The 17,366-nt window shown below is 41.4% G+C and overlaps 1 protein-coding gene across 2 annotated transcripts in view; it reads left to right on the plus strand.

The window, feature by feature from the left end:
• The window catches only part of LOC126282005 (protein white-like), a 254,448-nt gene that overhangs the window by 157,161 nt on the left and 79,921 nt on the right, over positions 1-17,366 (plus strand). For both annotated transcript variants that reach the window (XM_049981397.1, XM_049981396.1), the window contains 3 exons: positions 6,903-7,076; positions 12,764-12,895; positions 16,135-16,363. In XM_049981397.1, the coding sequence (XP_049837354.1) occupies positions 6,903-7,076; positions 12,764-12,895; positions 16,135-16,363 (535 nt within the window). The remainder of the gene's footprint in view (positions 1-6,902; positions 7,077-12,763; positions 12,896-16,134; positions 16,364-17,366) is intronic.

Genomic DNA, 17,366 nt, shown 5'->3' on the forward strand with positions numbered 1-17,366 from the left:
AGGTGATTGTTCTGGATACTGATTTATCTGATCTATGCAGTGAAATTGCTGAAAATGTAATGACATGTCACTTCTAGTATAATATATTTGTCCAATGAATACCCGTTTATCATCTGCATTTCTTATTGATGTAGCAATTTTAATGGCCGGCAGTGTAACTTGGACAATGCGCAGAAACGTATTCTTATTCTCATCACTGGACGAGTCCATCCGTTTGTTCCGATGGGAAGGACGCCTTTCGTCTGCATTCACCTACTACATCCACTGTGCACGAAACATTCTTCGTCTCCTTCGGCTCAACTGTACTCCGGAAACGGCTGCGTGTTGATGCTAGCAACAGTGAAATTTTTCACACGGTACTAAAGGTTCTAGTTGGTAAATATAATGGATACCTTCCCATTCTTCTGGTCTCGTTCATCAGCTTCATGGTGGACTGCGTATCGTTTATTTAATTATCGTAGTTACTGAGATATTTCGAAACAATCTATCAGCTGAAATTAAATCACAATGCAATCGAAAATGAGATTCACAATATAGGTTCGGTGCATGTCAGATCATATACGCTATGTCTGAAATGCAGCTAACATATTGAATTCTTCTTTAACTTCGGGAGAGATCTACATCCATCCGCACTTAATCTTTTCCACTCACCTGCGCAAATGATACGTCAACTGAATCTCACGAACGGTTTGAGGTAATGAAACGAGTTTTTGGCAAATGATAGCGTGCAAAGACAAGAATATTTTTCTACACAGTTAACATGTGAAACTTTGTTATCTACTGTGATGTGCCAGTATCTACAGATTTCTTCAATGAAATAATCTAATTCTTATAGCTGGGGAAATGAGAATTACTATGGGTTTCCAACAACGTAAGTGCAGAAATATTACTTTATTTTACACATAAAATGTGCTTTTCATAGCCTGTTGACCTCACTTGTCCTCAGTTGTTCTATTCATAATACACTGTTTCGGGATTGTGTCGCAATTGCAACTGAGTTGGCATATTAGTAAAGCAAAGATAAGAAAATCCCAATGCGCTTTGACAAAAGGAGCGAATTTAAACATGATAACAAGGGAAAAATGTAAGAGTTATCCAGAACCCGCTACTGACGGCACTTCTCAGACTGAAAAAATTTTTACAAGTCAGGTGAAAGTAGCCGGCTGCGGTGGACGAGCGGTTCTAGGCTCTTCAGTCCGCAACCGCGCGACTGCTACGGTCGCAGGTTCGAATCCTGCCTCGGGCATCGATGTGTGTAATGTCCGTAGGCTAGTTAGGTTTAAGTAGTTCTAAGTTCTAGGGGACTGATGACCTCAGATGTTAAGTCCCACAGTGCTCAGAGCCATTTGAACCATTTTCAGGCGAAAAAAGTCGCTCGTTGACCAGTAATTTTTATCATAATCCTGTAACCCAGTGCGGTTTTTGATAGTAAATGGGTGACTTATCGAATTACTGGCCGTCCTGACATTACTTTTCAACACAATCATTTGCAGTCTTTCTAGCTGTTCTTCTTGCGCCCAGCCTTGAGCTGTCGGACTGCAGCTCCCCTACTGTGTGGTGGCCACTTGCTGTGGAACCTCCACCACTACGGTTCTCCCCTCCCCTAACATGCCTTCTCTGCAGGTGGGGCCACGTTATTTTGTGCACATGCTATCAGGCGGTTGTGTAACTCCTTACTACTAATGTGACTTATGGCACAGATGGTGTGTATGTGCGAGTCGGTTGCACAAAATCTGCGATGTAAGATCATTCTGTGTGCAGATGGGACAGAATAACAGTAAGGAGCTCTCGTGTTGAGACCTGCCCAGGAAGACACCGTTAATGAAGCTGCCAATTTGTTGATGTACCAATGTGGACTCTTCAGCGTTCTTAATAGGGACGGTGAACAACTCACTACCATGGTACATGGTGTAAGAACAGTGGTTATAAAAAATGCCGGTAAGGACCAATGGCAGTCGGTTTCAAACCTGAGAGAAATTCCTGCTGTCAGTTCAAAAATGGCTCTGAGCACTATGAGACTCCTACAGTCATCAGTCCCCTAGAACGTAGAACTACTTAAAGCTAACTAACCTAAGGATATCACACACATCCATGCCCGAGGCAGGATTCGAACCTGCGACCGTAGCGGTCGCGCGGTTCCGGATGTAGCGCTTAGAACCGCTCTGCCACTCCGGCCGGCCTGCTGTCAGTGCATGAACGTAGATCTCAACTAGTAACAGAGCAAACGTTGTGAACGGTGCTGCATGAAATGGACATTTGGTGTGGGGTACCCCGCAAAAGGCCATTGGTCAGAGTGCCACATAAAATTGCGCGACTTCAGCAACATAGAAACATAGCTACAGGTGACTGGAACCGTGCAAGGTGGTCCGATAAATTGAGATTTTGCTTTTTTTCAGATGGTGCGAGGCGTGCACCTAGGGGAAGGAAGTGTCTGTGCTCCTCGTACAGTGGCTCTGGATCACTCTTGGTTACAGAGAACTAGAACCAGATTATTCAAGTTAACATTTGGGTGACAAATTGCTGCTCATTCTTCTACATGGTCCAGTCACATTAGTTTGATCTCCTACCAGATGCCTGAATGACCACCTTTTGCGTCACAGACCGCTACGTGAAGTACAGGAAGAGAATCCGTGAGATTCTGGAAGGTACCAACGTAAATGTGGAGCCACGTGGACTTCAGTGCCGTGGGCAGCTGTGCTAGGTTTCTCGGCTGTGGATCCATGGGGCGAACGGCACGGTCGGGGTGGTCACACAGGTTCTCGACTGGGCCTAAATCCGGGGGGTCTGGTGACCAGAGGCCGATACAGTAAACTTATCCTGGTGCTCTTCGAACAACACACGTACACTGTGAGCCGTGTGAGACGTTGCATTGATCTACTGGCAGAGGCCAAGGTGCCAAGGAAAAACAAACTGCTTATAGGGATCGACAGAGTAGTGAAAGATGCATGCATACTTGTGTTTACCACTGTGCCTTCCAAAATGACGAGATCGCCTAGGGAATGCCATCCAGCGGGACGTCACTGAAGATTGTCGCGGGGTGTTTGCTTTCAGACGTTTCACGCTGTGCACGACAATGCCCGTCAGTCCAATGGTGCATAACACGTGATTCATCTGAAAAGGCCACGTGTCGTCTCTCGATTGACGCCCAGTGGCGGTACTGCAGTGCAACCTCCAACTTGGCCAGCATGGGTGCACAAACCGGGTGTCTGCTGTGCAGGTCATACCAGCAACTTTAGCTGGGCAGTCGTCGAGGAGACATGTTGGTAGTTCCTCGATTCATCTGGGCGATCAGTTGCTCGATAGTTGAGCGTCTGTTCGCCTGTACCGCAGTCTTCATTCACCCATGTCATCTACGGCCATTGGATAGCACCATTTTTCCACGCATCATATACTTTAAGCAAGGCGGAATGAGAACAGTTTACAAACTTAGCCATTTCGGAAATGCTTTCACCCTTAGCCCGAAAGCCAATGAACATTTGGACGTCAGATAAATCTCTCCATTTCCACATTACGACGACGACTGCACTGTTTTCGGCCCCCTACCCGCCACAACATGCTTTATATACCCTTCACGCTAGTGCTGCCATTTGTCATCTGTGAGTGGTTATTGCACGTTGACGTTGAACATAAGAAGTGGTCACATTAGTGTGACTGGACAGTGTAGATCTTCATGATAAGTATGCTGTGGATATTCACACCTTTCACGATGAAACTATTTGCGTACACACAGGAGCCAGCATACGTTCCACGTGAACTGTCAGGGGACCTTTCACACCTTGACTGATTCGTGAAATCAACTGATTGTAATCCCACAGAAAATGTATGGGTCTGTTTGGAACGATGGATGAGACGTAGCATCGCCATCCCAGCAACATGGTAACTCTACCGTATCTGATCGTCTGATTGCTTGATGTACCCTACCGGAAAGAAATTGTGGCCTCTGTTCTTCACCAAAAGAAGGCCAGGCCATTATCAGGGATAGTGGTGGTGTTGTATGTGTCCTGGGGTGACTAAGTTTCTGTGCAGTTTGCAGTAAATTTGCGTCATTGCTGTTGATCTTTTTGTGCAACGTAAGTCACACAGCGTTGTATATGAAATGCAGCTAAAATATTGATTTTTCTTTAAATTTTGGAGTAGATCTACATCTATCCACAGATCGAGTCATTTCTACTCACAAGCACTACTGATGCACGAAAAGTGAAACACTTATACCATTACTCGTATCTCATGATCGGTTTGAGGTAATGAAACTTCTGGCCATTAGCATGCAAGGAGAAGAGTACTTTGTGTTCAGGCACGTAATGACACATCTACAGCATACACACATACGTATCCAGAAATCGCGGGCCTGCAGACCAAGCGCTGCTTCCAGAAACTGCCTCCACCTTTTGTGATTTTTGCTCCGTTTCTCCAGGTGTCTTCAACTCTCAGGCCTGCCAGATTCTTCACCAGTTCGTCCATCCAGTGCTGCCTTCGTCGTCCTATGCGACGCCTGGTGTTTGGTTTTCTGTAAACTGCCTCCTTCACCTGGCTTTCTTCTAGCATATGAGATACACGGCAGGCGCACTGGATTATTTCACTGTTCTCTTTGGCTTCTTTAGGGCGGTTGGTTGTTGCATCAGAAGATAGATACCCTCGCTCTTTCCCCTCTCTCATTCTCCTTTATCTAAGACCGGTTTCCATATATTTCTCATTAATCTGCTTACAAATAGTAATAGTTTTTCTTTTTCTCATTTAGTCATGCCCCAGATTTCCGAGCCATTATGATTGCTGGGCATGTCGCAGTGTAAAATACTCATCTTCGTGTTCACTGATACTAAACTTGAACTAAGCGTCTCCCTGAGGGAATACATGCACTTCATTCCCAATGCTGTCCTCTCCTCTATGTCCATTTGCATTCAGTCATAACTGGTAAACCAAGATCAATGTATTTGAACCGTAGAACCATTTGAACCGTATGCCTTATATCTCAAGAAATTGTCACTGCTCTTGTCCTCTTCTTATTAGCATGATCTCTGTTCTGTCTAGGTTCACCTTTAGCTGCACCTCCTGTGCGTAGCTGCTGTTTTTCTGGAACTTTTCTTTCGACCCATGGTGTGATTCAATTAGTGAGATTACATCATCTATATAAGGGAGATAATTGAAATTATCACCAATCTGTACTCCAGCCTACTCTTGTTGCCTAAATTCCCTTATTACTTTCTCTATCGGTATGAAGACATTGAAGAACACACATGAGAGAGCATTCTCCTGTCCGAGACATGTCTCAATCTCGAATGTTTCTGATGTGATCCCTCGGAAATGCACTGCTGCTCTTGACCCATACACATATTTTCACCGTCTTCATTAACTTCTCAGGGATTTTGAATTTTATAGGCTTTTCCTGTGGATCCTGACGTCTTCACGTCGATGTGTGATGTAGATTTGTAATTGTTGTTGTTGTGGTCTTCGGTCCTGAGACTGGCTTGATGCGGCTCTCCAAGCTACTCTATCCTATGCAAGCGTTTTCATCTGCCAGTACCTACTGCAACCTACATCCTTCTGAATCTGCTTAGTGTATTCATCTCTTGGTCTCCCTCTACTATTTTTACCCTCCACGCTGCACTCCAATGCTAAATTGGTGATCCCTTGATGCCTCAGGACATGTCCTACCAACCGATCCCTTCTTATAGTCAGGTTATGCCACAAGCTTCTCTTCTCCCCAATTGTATTCAATACCTCCTCTTTAGTTATGTGACCTACCCATCGAATCTTGAGCATTCTTCTGTAGCACCACATTTCGAAAGCTTCTATTCTCTTCTTGTCTAAGCTATTTATCGTCCATGTTTCACTTCCATACATGGCTACACTCCATACAAATACTTTCAGAAACGACTTCCCGACACTTAAATCTATATTCGATGTTAACAAATTTCTCTTCTCCACAAACGCTTTCCTTGCCATTGCCAGTCTACGTTTTATATCCTCTCTACTTCCTCCATGACTATTAAATTTTCATCCCCGTTCACTATCTGAATAATTCCTTTTTTCTCATCATACATTTCACCAATTTCTTCATCATCCGCAGAGCTAGTTCGCATATAAACTTGTACTACTGTAGTAGGCGTGGGCTTCGTGTCTGTCTTAGCCCCAATAATGCGTACATTATGCTGTTTGTTGTAGCTTACCGGCAATCCTGTTTTTTTATTCATTATTAATCCTACTCCTGCATTACCCCTATTTGATTTTGTATTTATGACCCTGTATTCACCTGATCAGAAGTCTTGTTCCTCCTGCCATCGAACTTCACTAATTCCCAGTATATCTAATTTTAACCTATCCATCTACCTTTTTAAATTTCCTAACCTACCTGCCCGATTAAGGGATCTGACATTCCATTCTCCGATCCTTTGAACTCCAGTTTTCTTTCTCCTGATAACGACGTCCTCTTGAGTAGTCCCCTCCCGCAGATCCGAATGGGGGACTATTTTACCTCCGGAATATTTTACCGAAGAGGACGCCATCATCATTTAACCATACAGTAAAGCTGTATGCCCTCGGGAAAAATTACGGCTGTAGTTTCCCTTTGCTGTCAGCCGTTCGCAGTACCAGCACAGCAAGGCCGTTTTGGTTAGTGTTACAAGGCCAGATCAGTCAATCATCCAGCCCGTAGCCCCTGCAACTGCTGAAAAGGCTGCTGCCCCTCTTCAGGAACCACATGTTTGTCTGTCCTCTCAACAGATACCCCTCCGTTGTGGCTGCACCTGCTATATGTCCATCTGTATCGCTGAGGCACGCAAGCCTCCCCACCAACGGCAAGGTCCATGGTTCATGGGGGGGGGGGGGGGGGGGGAATTACGTATCTGAATTCCAGATGGTTGACCAAGACCTGTGCCCCTTGTTTCCTTACGATTCTGTTTCAGCACGCCAACGGCGACTCTGACGACGAGCAGGTTGTGGCGCTGGTGGCGGCAGGTCGGGGCTCCTCCCCTTACAAGACGGGCTGGTGCGACCAGATGCGTGCTGTGCTCTGGAGGTCCTGGCTCAGCGTCATCAAGGAGCCCGTGCTCATCAAGATGCGCATGCTGCAGACCATGGTACGTTGAGGACGACACCTTTCATAGCCTTCTGAGTGTCAACACATAGGTTGAGGTGAAATCTGCACTACTAGCCATTGAAATTGCGACACCAGGAAGGGTTGTAGACAACGAAATTTTACTTACTGTGCGTATAAGTACAACAGGAACTATAGTTCATAAATTTGTACGCGATTTGGACACAGAGTGCGACAGTCAGTACATAGAGCTGCTAACTTCAGCAGCAAGGTTTTAACCCAACCGAGCATTGACCTGAGATTGGATGACAAATGGTGCATGAAATATGTACCAGAGTTCAGCAGTCGCAGTGAGTAGTGGCGTGCTAGTCTCTAGGTAACCCACGACCAGATATTGTCAGTGGTTGAGAGATCTGCAGAATGTGGTGGTGAGGGCAGCATTTTCATTTACTATGAGAAAAAATTTGTTAGGGCAAACTGGGGACTATAAATTTATTTGAATTCTGTAAAAATTTTATAAAATGGAATATTTGATTCTGTTAGTAGTTCGTTTTTAAGGTTAGAATATTTCCCACGTACTAGAGTGTTTGTTTTAATGAATATTTTCAAATAGCATCATTGTTGTGTTACCTACATTTTATAATATTTTATTTGGTTATTCCTTTAATTTATGAAATTTTAAACAGTTTTAAAAAGTTTGTAGGTTGTGAGAATCGAAAAACTCAGAATAATATCGAGCATAGAAATTTATGGAATCTGGTTATAGCTAACACCGATGATGATATTCACGATAATGCTGACGTATTATTTTAAGCAAGAGGTTGCATACCGAGAACGCGACAATTTGTTTTCTGGCTATGTTTGTTTAATAGGCAGGCGGGTGACTCAGAATGTGCGATTTTAAAGTCGATGCGGAGCACAGAAAACTATTGATTGGTGGTGTGGATCGGTACGAAGCGTGAGTGTACGAAGCAACTAGGAATTCTAAACAGGTCTTCCCAGTGCCAAAAGAATTGACAATGAACCCTTGTGCCCTAAATCTGGAGAAAGAAAAGAAAATCCCCAACATACAAGGTTTTAATACGAGACGAAGCCTAAAATGACTATCGTTTGACTTAAAAAGAGGAATACCGCGGCTAACATCAAAATGATACTAGAAAACCTTCAGCAAATTCGAAATGCTACGAACAAACTATAACGTGCAGCAATAGCAAACGTACACAATGGAACAAACGGAAAAATGTTGAATCAGTTTTCTGAGAAGTATACTGTGGTGTTAGAACTGACAAACAAATGCTTACGATTCTATGTTATAGTGAGTAACTTAAAAAGTGATTTGAGAAACATTGATAAAATTTTATTTGCCGACGAAAGAGCTGGTGTTTTAATTCCCATAGATTGTAACGCGAGGCCAAGTACGTAACAGAATATGTGAAGAGTACTTGAACTAAATGTTATTCGTTTTGAGTGACGCAAGTGCCACGACAAAATTCGATAGACACAGAGGGAAAAATAGTATTGACCTCACAATAAGTATTGGAACGTAGCGAAAAATAAAGGTTTTCGTCTAATAAAATCATTCGCTTCAGTAGCCTGTAGAAAAGCATGTGGTTTAGTGTCTGTCGCGTATTCAAAAATAAAGGTGGACGAGACTTCAAGGCTCCGTTGTCGCCATGGACGTTAGGGATGGAGCGCGGAAATCTGTCGGAACCATTCCAAAGAAAGCTTCCCGGCGTTTACCGTATCGGATTCAAGAAACCACTAGAAATCAGATCTGAACGAGTGGAAGATATGCGGGTCTAGTCTCTTTCCACAGCAACGTTATGTTCTGTCGACTGTCGGTTCCTCAAAAATATGTCCCATCGAGCTTGCTTAAATATCTCCCGATATAATAGAAGAAACCCGGAATAAAACGAACATTAAAATCAGGGAAAGAGAGCAACAAGCAATGCATCAAATATCTCCCAATGAGCTTCCTGCATACAGAGGCAAAAGTTATGAAAAAAATTCCAGTAACAGTAGTCATGCAGTTTGATTTCACGAAAGACCTACTTAACACGAACCAGTAAGGCGTTATACAGCGGGAAAACACTGTAGAAGCTCCAGAGACGCGAAAGAAATCTGTTGAAATTGTCTGGCGCGTGGTCAATAGGGGTTAATGGTTAGTCTCGACGTTAGAATTCATTGTGTTACCGACGCTGCTTGGTGGACAAGAGATCTTAATTAGATACAGAAATTGCAGTTGCTTAAGAAATATAATTTAGTTAGAAGATTCTTTAGTGAGTGATAAAGATTTCACAGGATATTAAAACGCTTTACTTCGGTTACACAATACAAACAGAATCGATCTCCGCTGCTGAGGAAGCGAGACATGAATTTGCGGGAGAGAATGTTTCTAATATAGAAATAGTAACAAATCGAAGGATGGACCAACGCCAATAAAATTAGTTTGAAAGTGCAGAAATCGATAGTCGTAACACAAAGAAAGAAAGCAAAGTGGACGAATTAAAGTCAGTATCTTTTGTGAACAATAGGGAGTTGAAACCAGTTGCTCGACTACAAGGGTTTGGTGTAATTTTGGCAGTAAGTTCTCGTTCTGTACCCACATACAGAATGATGTGGAAGAAAAAGTAAAGTTAATTCGAATATTAACGTAATCAGAGCGACTTGAATACGATCTTCTAAGAACCGTACACGAAGAAGCTACCTATCCTGACGAACGCAACTCTAATATGGATCAACTCTTTAACAGCAAACTTTAGTAAGTATAACACAACTACTAAGATTAGCAAAGCCTACAGAACATTGAAAAAGGGCCATACACAAAAAAGTATTACAAACAAGGAAATGGAAAATGTCTAAATGAAATTAAAAATAAAACTACTAAATAAAAATTGGAAATTGCTGAAAACTGTAGGATGTGATCACAGGCAGTAGAGGCGAATTTATTAACAAAAGTAATACCAAGAAATTTGCACAGATAGGAGTAAAACTGTTGAACATTTTCAGAAATCGGAATTTTGACCTGTACTACAGTATATCTACAACGAAGGTCAAAACTATGAGTATCTTCACATTGGTTTTACTAACAACATGAATCGTGCATGTGATGTGATTTATATGTATTTGACGATGCTGGTCCTGTTTCCGCATTTAACATTTGACGATGGCACTATGTCTGTAGTACATTAGGACTTTGTTTTTATGAAATAGATCTGATGATGGTCATTAAAGACCGAAACCGGTAATCTGTTAAACTAAAAAGATTGTGACAATAGACGTAAATTAAAGAAACTTATCTACACATTAATTTATGTAGTGGTGCTTGGTAATTAAATAAAAACGTCAACCCAGAACGATATCGTGGCATCCCACGCCAGTTCATGGGACGAAATTAACATTGCTTAGATAAACGAGCAGGATACGACTGAGCATTGGATGTCCATAAGGTAAGAAAATCTCGTCTTGTCCAAGGAACCATACGGATAATTTGAGATTACTCTCGTTTTGAAGTGCATTTTATTTTCCAAATTTTACATTTTACTGAGACTCTGCAGATAGGAGAAGTACTTCACTGCCTTAAGTAGATCTGCAGAGCAGTGTAGCATGGGTGAGAAGCTGGTTCTCGCGGAGGTAGTCCTGGTGAATGGACCATGTGGTGCGGCAGTGAGTTACTGGCATGGGCAGTACGCGAGCCTTGAGAACGAATCATGCTTGGAGTTCGGCACGTAGAGGAACCACAGGTTTTCTGGCTGGAAACTCAGAATTTTCTTAATTAACTATTAGTAATAAAATTCCACTTTCGGCATAACAAGTACTAGGGAGACCTTACGGGTCATCAGAGCTTCAACACAACAATACTACTAAGCAGTAAATCAGTTAAATCAAAAGAGCAACCAATTTGGCTAAGCTGCCGACAATATGGGAACTACTACGAAGTTTTACTAAGTACGCAACAGATTTCGGCCTTGTGACGATCTCACAAGTAAGTGATAGGACGGACTCACAGATTTCCTTCTGTGATAGTCGGTTTTCCTTATTCTAGAATTTTATTAGCTTTTTGAGATGAATCGCTTCAGATTATTTAACTGTAACCATTATAGTGTTTGCTAATAAATGAATCGCACTAGCATCCTGGGACTTACTTCGAGTCCACTTAAAATCGCGGCTAGCCTGTTTGCACCTTCTGAAGAATGTAAAGCGATACAAGTACTGCGTCGAGGGACAACATCAGTGAGAGAGTCACAGAAGACAGCTAGGAGGGAAAATTGCACGCAGATTCGTTAATATAATCCAGGATTGGATTAGCTTAACTACTGCAGTACCAGTTGAGAAGACATGACCAGTTATTTCTGTACGTCGCCCACACTACTTTCTACGAATTGCTGCTAATCAGAAACTTTTATGAAGGTTTGGTACCATGAATGGACATAGCGATATGCGAATCAAAATGTCTCGCAAATATCTAGGGTTTTAAAATACTATTTCGTACTCTAACCACTTGAACAACTTTGGAAAATCTCCGACAAAAGAAGAACTGCTTGCACCTTTGTTGAAAAGTTTACAAAGCATACCGCTAGCGTAAGACGACGGTGCGTCTCGCTGTTCTTCAGTATGAAAAGTGATTACTCTTGGACGCACTGCACATTACGAGGAAGCATACATCGGCAGCAAAGAAAAATACTTGGTGAAAATCGATACTCTCTGATCTGAATCACGCACGACTGACGAGAACGCGCACAACCTCACACAGCTAACGCACATGTAAACCTCTAATTCAACAACAGTTCCACTAGAATTCAAGGTGCGTTGCTTGGAGTCCATTCCACAACTTCACGTCGCTAGTAACGACACTTTAAAAAGGCGAAAATGATGACAACACCTTCAAACATGGCAAATGATAATCCATTTCGTCAAACTTCACTGTGTTTTTTAACCACAGGGCTGGTTCGTGTACGACGGGCTGTTATTCCCGCTGTGTATTCCCAGCTATTAATCATTGGGCTCCTCTCTGGTGATATGACACACCATTTCATGGAAAACTCGTGGCCTTCTTTTTATTCTTCCAGGACGAATTACTGCCAAACGTTATGTGAGTACTTCAGGTGACCAAGTGAATCTTGTGGTAATGATGGAACTATTTCATATCAAAACTACAATTTATCAATTCACGCTGCTATCGCCGCGCAAGCATTGTGTGACAAAAATGCTGCGTTACTAATCATCACTGACCGTCCATTCTTCCGCATTTAGCATCATTTGGTACCCGAGTACATATTACATAGCTACGTGCCATTTTCATTTTAGACCCATCGTTAATCATAGAAGGATTGCTACATTTAATGATGAATTGAACAAATTTGCATACAGGTATTCCACACAGAATCATAACAGTGAGTAAGCTACGACTAGATTAATGATGTTAGTTCGCGTGTTTTCATTATTTTGATAACCGTGAAGTGCACAAAAGCCACTTCACAAATATTTTAGAGATTCAGAAATTGAAATATGACTCAAGGCAATGTACATGAATTAATTCTTTCACTGATAATTATGAGTTATGATTTAATTCTTTCACTGATAATTATGTTATCTTTATTTTACTATTTATCTTCCCAAGTTCTGAGAATAATATCTACTGGAGTTGAGCCAAAAAAATTAAAAACATTCTCTTGTGACTTGTAGCTTCAAGTTTATGTAACGGTTTTATTCGAATTTATTTCTTTGCAGATGATTTCACTTATGATTGGCATAGTTTTCTACGGTCAAAGTCTTAATGAAGAAAGTGTGATGAACATAAACGGTGCCATTATCATTTTCATCACGAACATGACTTTCCAGAACATCTTCGCCGTTATTACTGTAAGTATTTTGTGACTAAATGTTGTATATCGATGTATCTGTATTGCACATTCTCGAAGGTTGTGAACGGTTTTGTTTTGAGCGTGGTGTATGTGACATTATTTCATTGATAAAAATGCCAAGCCAAATTTACATGAGTTCGACAGTATGAACTCACTAATCAGTATGACGTTACACCCCTTCTTGCCTGGATGCACACACTGATTGGTTTGGGAAGAGTAAAATAAAGCCGTTGTCTCCTTCCAGAGGTAAGCTGGCCCACAACCGTTGTACGTGTCCTTGATTTCGCGTGTACTTGCATTAGGACGGAGTTGAATCCGAGCTGGTCCCATGCATGTTCTATCGGGGACGGATCTGGTGATGTAGCCGGCCCACGAGGTACTTAATCATCAAGCAGACAATTTATAGAGACACGTGTAGTGTGTGTACGCGTATTGCCGTGTTGAAAAACGGCAGCACGATGCCGTCGCATGAGGACGCAGGTTCTCCATGAGGTACTGTTTCGCGGTTAGAGTACCCTCAATCATTACAAGCTGTGACTCGTAATTGTACGTGGTGGTCCCCTGCACCATGCCACCAGGGCCAGCACCAGTGGGCCTCTCGACGACACTGGAAGAAAGGGAGCTCTCCCCAGAACGCCACCATACTTGCCGACGACTGCTATCGGCTGTGGCTCAGAGCCACGATTCACTACTGACAAAAATGCTACGCCATTCATCTGCAGTCCTTGTGTTTTGGTCACAACACCACCAATTATTGTCCAATTTCCACCTTAAATCGTAAAAATCCCGAGCTGGTTGTAGGGACCTGCCCATAATTCTCCAAACATCCTCAATTGGGAAGGCATCCGGCGACCTTGCTGACCAAGGTGGGGTTTTGCAAGCACGAAGACGAGCAGCAGAAGCAATCGCCGTGTTCGGGCGGGGATTACCCTGCTGAAACGTACTCTTGTCTTAAAGGCCAACAAAACGGGGCGTACAATATCGTCGACCTACCGCAGTATTGTAAGGGTGCCGTAGATGACAACCAAAGGGTCCTGCTGTCAGATGAAAAGACACCACAGATCATTTCTGCTGGATGCCAGGCTTCATGGTGGGTGACAGTCAGACCGGTATCCCACGACTGTTTAGGGCGTCTTCAGAAACGTACTCGCTCTAGACTCTCATTGGCTGTGGTAGAGCTGTCTTCAGTGATGAGACCCGTCTCGAACTGAGCCTAGCTGGTTCGGAATTTGGACGATCTAAGGCGCCAATTGGAACGAATTTCGCGTGACAGCCTTCAAGAGGACATCCAACTATTAATCAATGCCAAGCTGAGTAACTGCTTTCAGTTGGGCTAGAGGTGAACCAAAGCGTTATTGACTTCTCAGTTAATGAAGCTCTTTCCGTCTCTTGGATAAATCATCCATTTTTCTGAAACTATAATCAGTTGTTTGTCTGTACATGTACATTACATCTACCCTTTCGGATAATTGCATCGTGGTGCGTCTTTGTTTTATTTATTTTTTGTGCAGAATGCATTTGCTCCTTTAACACGCACCTGAATTATGAATTATGTCAATTGAATAATGTAGCACAGTGATTGACACGTTGAATAATTTGAAGTGTAAGTGAAAGTGTGGAAGTTTTTCTCAAATCTCGGAGCTGAACATTTTATAGCCAAAGAAGCTAATCACAAATAATGCTTTATTCGGTTTTAATATTTTTGGTTATGCAATGTCAGCGAAAAAAGGCGGGCAGTTGGTTTGTGAAATGATTTGTCTGAAAGTAAGAAATAGAATGGATTAGAAAATCATTCTAAGCGCCTTTGGATGACACTTAAACTACTTACAGCAAATGAGTGGCTGATTGCATATTTAAAGTTCATTGTTTAACTCTCTTAGAATATTAAAGTGTACTAGAGAATAGTTGTTTTGTAGAGTATGTAGACCGTACATTTTTGCCGTGACACACGAGTAGTCAGTCTATGCCTTACGGTTTAAAAATACTTCAACAATTTTTCAGTTCCATAAATTTTGCAATAGATAATCCTTCAAATATAAGGAATGAGAATTTGCATTTCCTATCGGCAACTCATTTGCTGTAGATAATTTAGAGCATCATTCAGAGGCGTGTTAAATGTCTTGCTAATCTATTTATTTCTGAATTTTAGACCTATCCTTTCACGGAACGTTTGACCGTCCTTTTTTCATTTTCTTAAAAAAATTTTCAAATTTATTTCAGAAAGTATGCGTCCAAAATATTGGAAGGTTGCCATTTTGACAGTTATATACCACATTAATGCATTTTTATGCTCAGCGATAACTAGGCTGTGGAGGGGTGACCTTCTGGACACTTCATTTACGTAGACAACAGCACCTGCTCTGAAGTAATTCGATTTCGCCTCATATCACTAATTCAATCCTTCTTGATTATCTTGTTTACTTTCCAGGGATTGAACCAGTTTTAGCAAACGTAGATCTCACTCTGCTTAATTTGTACTTCTCTCACTCCTCAGCTAACTATGACAAAAATCCATATTATCATTTTCCTTCAAATCACTAAGTTTTTCTTAATCATCCTCACTACTTTCAAGTATATAGAAATATTTTTTGCTGCAATAGATCTCACACTGGTCACAATACCCCTTTTTTTACTTTTCCGCCTGTTTGTTTGGAGGTGAAAATTCGTACTAGATCTTTAGCTTAAATAACTATTTAATTTTTTCTTAATTACCATATTACTTTTATGTCCTTAATTTTTGTCAGTTTGATACGACATTTGTCCATTTGCTTTTCTCCATTTGGCTACGAAAATTGAGCCGATACCTATAGCTAAATTCTTCCCCAAATCATAAATTAAGTTTTTGTTCATTAACCGATTACTTTCAAAGATTTAAACTTCTTTTGGAAGACTTGATCTCACACTAATCAGTTCGATCATTTGTCCCAATACCATTCTTCATTTGGCTATGAAAATTCGAACAAAAACAGATTGAGTTATTTGTAAGGATTCATGCTTTCGTTACATTCGAGCAATTGACCAATGACGTCTGCGTCGTTCGTGAGCTACCAGGTGATAAACAGAAATAGATATAACACTCAAAAGTGTCAATGTATTTCTTGATACTTGAAGGCAGTCTGTTACTAGCAACAATAGCCCTAACCGATAACCTGCAGCCACGGACATCCGTCGGTGAAACTTTTTGTTAACATGACACCTCGGCTGCTGAGACGAACTCATGGCAGGTGTCTGTCACAGGTGTTCTGCTCAGAGATGCCGGTGTTCCTGCACGAGCACCGCAGCGGCATGTATCGCGTGGACGTGTACTTCCTGGCCAAGACGCTGGCCGAGCTGCCCATCTTCTCGGCCATCCCGTGCCTCTTCACAGTCGTCTCCTACTACCTGGTGGGCCTCAACCCGGCGCCGGAGCGCTTCTTCTGCTGCATGCTCATCGCCATCCTTGTCACCAATGTAGCAACCTCCTTCGGTGAGCCACTTGCCTAGTCATCACATACCCCAGCTTCCACTATGGGGTATATCAAAATTTTAGAGAAACATGTTGTGGATGTATAACAATATGCATGGTTAGTTCTATTTACTTTACAAAGAAACGTGGTCTCAAAAAGTTATTTAAGGACGTAGACATAAGTCAATGGGAATGGTTGACATGAGAAGCATTATTATAGTCTTGTGCCCATTGATAATGTAATCCATAAGGCTTTTAGTCATCGCCTTTTCCACACTCGATAAATAAGTGTAACACGTGGCATAATTCCCCAAACGCACAAGGCAGGTAGGCCCCAAAGTATGCCATCTAGAAAACATTTATCAAAATGCAAAGTACAAAATCTGCTAGCAGAATGAATTTTTTCAAAGCAATGTATACAGAAATTAAGCGGATTTAATATTTCGACATTTTGTTTCTCCTAATAAATGTATTTCTATCACTATACAGCATCATCAGATGAGCATTCACACATAAGTAAAACCACTAGAAGATATATATATATATATATATATATATATATATATATATATATATATATATATATATATATATATAAAATAGATATTCACAAACAGAAAATTAACTCGGAAATTGGTCACAAAAGGAGTATAACGTTAATATTCGAACTAAAATCAGCTCATGAAGTAGCTAGTATCTAAATAAATGTAGCTCTCAACTGTTTCTGTCAATAAATGGAAAGAAACAACCCACCTCAGAGTTTCAGTTATATTAGAATTGTGGCAGTAGAGTCTTTAGATAATGAATCGAAGGTAGAATATTGTTATAAAATGAGAATATATGTGGATACTTAAAGCTATAGACATATGCTAATGCAAAACTGAAATAACACTAAATGGCAGTTATAATGTGAATAACTAATAATTATCCTAAATATTCTATATTAAATGTTGAATTATACATTGAAAACCGTTATTAACCTGAGTACATCCATTTCTCACTTTTATTCAATGTTCTTCAAACT

Source organism: Schistocerca gregaria, chromosome 7, assembly GCF_023897955.1.
Source record: "Schistocerca gregaria isolate iqSchGreg1 chromosome 7, iqSchGreg1.2, whole genome shotgun sequence".
NCBI classification, from domain to species: Eukaryota; Metazoa; Arthropoda; class Insecta; order Orthoptera; family Acrididae; genus Schistocerca; species Schistocerca gregaria.